Source organism: Physeter macrocephalus, chromosome 12 (assembly GCF_002837175.3).
Source record: "Physeter macrocephalus isolate SW-GA chromosome 12, ASM283717v5, whole genome shotgun sequence".
Taxonomy (NCBI): Eukaryota; Metazoa; Chordata; class Mammalia; order Artiodactyla; family Physeteridae; genus Physeter; species Physeter macrocephalus.
In genome coordinates, this window is record NC_041225.1 from 54,506,419 (window position 1) to 54,513,319 (window position 6,901).

General features: G+C 36.0%; 1 protein-coding gene across 1 annotated transcript in view; it reads right to left on the reverse strand.

The window, feature by feature from the left end:
• The window catches only part of CEBPZ (CCAAT enhancer binding protein zeta), a 22,897-nt gene that overhangs the window by 14,163 nt on the left and 1,833 nt on the right, over positions 1 to 6,901 (reverse strand). The window contains exon 2 of the mRNA XM_007103379.4: positions 3,481 to 4,970. Within this exon, the coding sequence (XP_007103441.1) occupies positions 3,481 to 4,970 (1,490 nt within the window). The remainder of the gene's footprint in view (positions 1 to 3,480; positions 4,971 to 6,901) is intronic.

Sequence of the window (6,901 nt, forward strand, 5' to 3'; positions counted from 1 at the left end):
TACCGCAAAAAAAAAAAAAAAAAAAAAAAAAAAAAAAAAAATATATATATATATATATATATACATATATATATATAAAAGGAACCTCATACAATAGCAAAAAACTCCCAAATAATCCAATTTAAAAATGGGCAAAGAAAAAAAAAAAAAAGAAAAAAAAAATGGGCAAAGGACCTGAATAGACGTTTTTCCAAAGAAGACACACAAATGGCCAAAAGGTACATGAAAAGGCACTCAACACTACTAATCATCAGGGAAATGGAAATCAAAATCACGTCAAGACATCAACTCACATCTGTTAGGATGGCTATTATAAAAAAGACAGGAGTTAACAAACATTGACAAGGATGTGGAAAAAATGGAACCCTTGTACACTGTTGGAAGGAATATAAATTGCTACAGCCGTTACAGAAAACACTATGGCAGCTCCTCAACAAATTAAAAATAAAACTATCATATGACCCAGCAATGCCACTTCAGGGCATATATCCAAAGGAAATGAAATCAGTATCTCAAAGAGCTATCTGCACTCCCACATTCACTGCATTATTCACAATAGCCAAAGTATGGAAACAACCTATGTGTGTGTTAACAGATGAATGGATAATGAAGATGTAGTATATACACACAATGATTATTCAGCCACAAGAAAGAAGGAAGCCCTTTTTGTGACACGTATGAACCTGGAGGACGTTATGCATAGTGAAAAAAGACAACTACTCTAATGTCATGTATATGTAGAATCTCAAAAAAAAAATCAAATTCATAGAAACAGGGAACAGATTGGTAGGGGGTGGGGGAATGGGGAGATGTTGGTCAAAGGGTGCAAGCGTTCAGTTGCATGGTGAATATAGTTAATAATACTGTATCAAGTACTTGAAATTTGCTGAGAATACATCTTAGGCATTCTCAACCCCTCCCCCCAGTAGTAACTATGTATGTGAGGTGATCGATGTGTTAATTAACTTAATTATGGTAATCATCACAATGGATACACGTATCAAATCTTCATGTTGTATGCTTTAAATATATACAATTTTATAGGTCAATAAACTGGTTAAAAAACCCACAACAAAATAACCTAATTATATTTTTACACGACAGCCTTTCAAATACTTGACCATTTACTATAGCTATTATTTGTCCTTCTCTCCCCCAAAGTCTCTCTTCTGCAGGCTGCTGAGATATTATCTCATATGATAATTTTTAAATTCTCTCTTTATCCTGTTTGCTGAATCCTAGAGATGCTCCAAATGGTCTGGACCCGCAGACATTAGGACACCCAGAATTAATACAATCCTCCAGATAACCACTCCAAAAGTGGAATCAATCCTTTTGTTCTAAGCACTTTAAGTTTTTTCTACTAACACCAGAAATGAAAATATTTAACCTTGTGAGGCATTTTCATATTGCTCACATATCTATTTTCCCCATTTGTCCTTCCACAATTCTAGTATCTATTGGTGATATTCTGAGAAAGCCTATGTTATTCATATAATCTTTGCTATTCCACTTTCTTCTCATTTGAATTTTCAACATTTCCATCCATTTTAGCACTCATTTTAAATCAGAAGTTCCATTATGCATCAAAAGAAAAATGTGAGAATTTAGATGGCTGTCTCCACCATTTGACCCAGAATATGTTCCTGGAGTTTTTGATAAATAACGTTTTTATAAACCACATCGCTTCTTCATTTCTTTTATCCCTCAACTAATATCAGGGAATTTTTATTTAAAGGATTTTTAATAAAACCAAGAGAAAATAAATACTTTAAAAAGGCTTAAAAGCCCTTTGAGGGAATCCATCTGTGACAGCTCTCGACAAACAGTAATTTAAAGAGTTTAGGAATGTACTCCTCAGAGATGTTAGACTGTTGTGTTAAACTCTGAGATGGTAAATGGATATTAGAAATATATGTTTTCCAATAGATTCCACACACTTTCTAAAAATTAGAAATTCTTATGACCCTCAAAAGTTACCAAAAAACCTAATCCTAAAACCTCTACATTTTCAGCCTTGGAAGTCTTTCCAAACTAAAAAAAGTTGTTAAGTATTTATTACTTTATTTAAAAAAAAAATTAAAACATTTCTTTTTGGCCACACTGTGCGGCTTGCAGGATTCTCAGTTCCCCAACCAGGGACTGAACCCAGGCCACCGCAGTGAAAGTGTCAAGTCCTAACCACTGGACTGCCAGAGAATTAGGGTTACAGTACTTTAAAAAGACTGTAGGCTCTTAAAAGTTGTGGAAAGGCCTCTGAGATTCTCTTTAGTGTATCAGTGTAATCAGAGCCATGGAACACCATGAACTCCAAGTCAGTAGGCCTGGATTTGCCACCTAACTTGGCCTCATACTGTCTGTGTGACCTTGCACAAATTACTGTACCTCACAGGCTAGAGAGCTGTTAAGAGGATTAAATTTAAGAAATGTATGTGAGTAGTAATAATAATAATGATGATGATAATGGTAGCAGCCAGCACTTACAGAGCACTTACTATGTTGTTGGGCATTGTTAAATGCATAACATACAATGACGATGACATGGGTTTACAAATATGTTAACTCCTTAATCTTATTAAAATCCCAGTTCTGTCATTTTTTACCTGTGTAACTGTGGGGAAGTTTTGTAATCTTCATAATAACCCTATGGGATAGGTGCTTCCCTTGACATTTTATAGATGAATAAAAGCACAGTAAAATGGGATTGATCATGTTTACCAATATGGTTTTAATGAGGATTAAGTAATTTGTCCCAAGTTACACAGCAAGCTAATGGCTGGTATTCAAATCCAGGTGATGTAGCTTAGGTCCAAGATATTAACCACTATGTTACTTTTCTCAAAAGATATATATATGTAAAATTAGAAAAACGAATTAGAAGGAAATACGTAGCTTGTTGGTGTACTTCAACAGTTCCCAAGTGTACAAACTGTTCAAAATATCAGCCCTCAGTGGGTGCACTGCAGGACAGTTGCAAAATTCAGTAAATCTAGTACCAAAGTCTTAATCCCAATATTTAAAAAAAATTCCAAAACTGCAACCCCCAAGCCTCCTATCTAAAAACATTCTTGTTTACCATCTGTCCTCCCCAATTTGAACGAAAGTGCCTCTGGAGGTGGGAATTTTGTTCACTGTGCTATATCCTGAGTTCTGGAATAGTGCCCAGCACATAGGTGACACTCAAAAAATTCTTGTTGAATGAACGACTAAATGGCTGTGTGAAGGACAGGAGGAAAGAAATACAGGACCGAGGATGAGGACGTCTCAAAATAAAAAATAATAAACGACGTATTCAAAACATATAATACAGATGCCCAACAGGGAACCAAAGATTAAATGACTCCAAGTTGGTGAATAGCAAGTTGCTGAGACGGGCCAAAAATCCCACTTTCTAAGTCTTTCTATTGCCCCACAGAGGGGCACTGCGTTATATTAGACCACATTACTTCTCATTCACACACTGGAATAGTAGGTACTTACCGATACAATGCTGCATAATATCGATCTGATATCGTCTGCTGAGAATTCATTACTTGGAAGAGCAACATTAAAGCCTGCACGCTGGTATTAAAGTTCACAATATGCAGCACTTTGAACAGCGTGTCCACCTGCTCCCTCACTTTGTCATCACCAGTCTGGGAATAGGGATATGCCCTATTCACTCCTGTTAAAAGGGCACTGAGCATTTTTGACTCAATATCTTTTTTCTTGATGCAAGTCCGAAAAAAACAAAAATAAAGAGTTATTAGTTTGTTAGCTAATTCACTTTCTTCATGGGAGAGGGCCATTTGATTTAAAAAGCAAATAGCATAATACTGGGCTTTGGAGCTGATATTTGAGCGGAAAAGCAATCTTTCTACTTCACTACACACAACTCCCTTCATATTGGGATGTTTACAAAGCAATGTCTCCAACAGATGGGAGGCTTTGGTGGCTATTCTGTTCTGAGGATCTCCCAGTTTATTTACCACCTGCACAAGAAGGGCCTTTTCTTCCTCAGGTTTATTACAAAGAAGCTCATGAGCTATTACAAGGGCTCGAATTTTGGTGGTTACTAATGAATCATGACTTAAAGTTTCTAAGACTTGCACAAATTCAGCCACTAAGTGTTTCAGCTGGTGTTCAAAATACCATAATATGAGTCTTCTATCTCTTGAGTCCTTGTTGCCACTGGACAACTGTTCTAGTTTGTTGAAAGGATGCTGGCTGAAAATCCGTAGCTTTCGACTGTCTGGCAAAAGGTCTGTAATGAGTAACTCTTTGAAAGTATCCAAAGCCATGAGGCACTGCTGTTTGCTGCCCTTCTTTTTAACAAGGTTCAGGAGAGTTTCTACAAACTGGAGTGTGTGAATAGCATCATCCTGAATAAGAAGAATCATGGCTGCCATTCTGTCACCTAGCGTCCCTGATGACACAATTGCCTTCATCCAGGTAGAAGAGGCTCCCTTTTGATTATTTGTCTTATTTTTGAATAAGCTGATTTCACGTTCATACAACTTCTGAGCCAAGGTTTTGTACTTAGACACAACATCCCGAGGCTGGGGTCCCAAAGAGTATTCATTGCTATACTCCAGATCATACCATTTGCCTCCAGACTTAAGTAACAATGTCTGTCTCTCAAAAAATTCAAAGATATCCTGTTGCTTATCTCTCTTTGCTTTTGTTATGGCACTGTTGTTCTCTTCAGAATGTTGTTCTGGCCTCTTCTTATTTTTCACCTTACTTTCACTTTCTGCTGTATTTTGCTTTTTATTATCTACTTTAGATACTCTTGCTTCTCTTTTGCTGGCTACTTGTTTTTTAGCTGGTTGATCTTCTTCAATTAATAAAGTTTTTGCATACTTGGCCAAACTAAGATTTTGAATAAATGCTTCCAATTCACCCTGCTGAAGATCATCAATTGCTCCTTTTTTGCCTCCATCAACCACTTCCTCATTCTCATCCAAAGCAGTCAGCATAAGGTAATCTTGCTGCATAAAAATGTAAGTTAAAAATAAATTACAAATGCAACAGTTTAGTTAAAACCGCAAAAGTTAATTTGATATCTATATCCTTGAAATCAATTATCCATGAAATTGAGTTATCACAGTATTGCCTAGGCTCCCACCTATACCTAAAGTATTTACTTGACCGATCAAAGATTTAAATGTGAAAAATAAAACCATAAAGTAATAGGAGAAAGCACAGCATAATTAAAAAAATAATTCCAGGGACTTCCCTGGCGGTCCAGTGGTTAAGACTTCGCCTTCCAGTGCAGGGGGTGTGGGTTCAATCTGCTGATTGGGGAGCTAAGATCCCACATGCCTTGTGGCCAAAAAAAACCCAAAACATAAAACAGAAGCAATATTGCGACAAATTCAATAAAGACTTTAAAAATGGTCCGCATCAAAAATAACTTTAAAAGATAAAAATAAATTTTTAATTAAAAAAAATAATTCCAGAGTAGGGAAAAATCTTTCCAAATTTGACATAAAACTCAGGGTCCATAAAGAAAAGAATGGATATAGTTATCATTCTCTTACACACAAAACATAATACAAAAATTGAAAGACAAATAATAAGCTGGAAAAAACAACTAGCAACTCATATCAAAGTAATTTGGCTTAATATGTTAATATAAAAGTTCCTATACATCAGTTAGGGAAGTGACAACCCAACAGAAAGATGTGCAAAGGATATAAACAAACAGTTCATAGAAAAAAGAGTAGTTCTTTAAAAATGTGAAAAGATGCTCAACCTCAAACATTTAAAGAAGTCCAAATTAGAACCACAATGATACATCTATTTTTTAATCTGCCAGAGAAGCAAAGATAAAATTAAGACAGGTGGTGTTGGGGAAAGGGTGGAGGAAAAGGCACTTTCCTAAATGGTTGATGGAAGTGTAAACTGGCACAACTTCTATGGAGAGCAATTTGTCAACTTCAGTCAAAATACAAGACACATCCTTTGACCCAGCAGTTCCATTTCTATAAATTTAGGTAATGCATACACTTACAAATGTGGAAAAAGATATATATGTTCAAGGTTATTTACTGAAGCATTATTTAAAATAGCAAAAGATTGACAACTTAAATATCCACAATAAATGGCTAGTTAGATAAATTAAGAAAATGATGTTATGGGCATAAAACCAAAGACAGAACTTTATACTGATGTGGCGGGATCTCTAATAAAACAGTAAAAAAAAAAGATTTAAAATATTATATAGTATGGTACCTTTTGTATAAAAAATAACAAACATAGGTGTGTGGGTGTGTGTGTGTGTGTATCTGCTTGGAAGATATAAAAGACACAAAAATAATTGCTTCCTGGAAGGGAAACTGCATGGCTGGAGATAAAAGTGGGAAAGAAGACTTTTCATCCTGTACCCCCCTCCTTTAAACAAAACAAAACAAAGCAAAAACCAAAACAAACCTTTTCGTAACATTTGCATATATTATGTACTCAAAAATTAAATACAACCCAAGTACAGAGCAAACTGAATCTGCCCCGGTAAGTTGCATTTCTCCTGCCTCTAATCGCTCATTCTCCCCCTCCGCCTCCCCATGTTGCCCAGAAAGTCTAGTTTAAAACAAAACATTTAATAAAAAGCAAAGCTCTGTCACATATTTGCTACAAATCTTCGAAGGTTTCCCATCAAATTCAGAACATAAGTCCATCCTCTTACCTCTCTGACCTCATTTCTTTTTTTTTAAAACACCTTTATTGGAGTATAACTGCTTTACAATGTTTTACTTTCTGCTGTATAACAAAGTGAATCAGCTATACATATACATATGTCCCCATATCCCCTCCCTCTCTCTCCCTATCCCACCCCTCTAGGTGGTCGCAAAGCACATAGCTGATCTCCCTGTGCCATGCGGCTGCTTCCCACTAGCTATCGGTTTTACCTTTGGTAGTG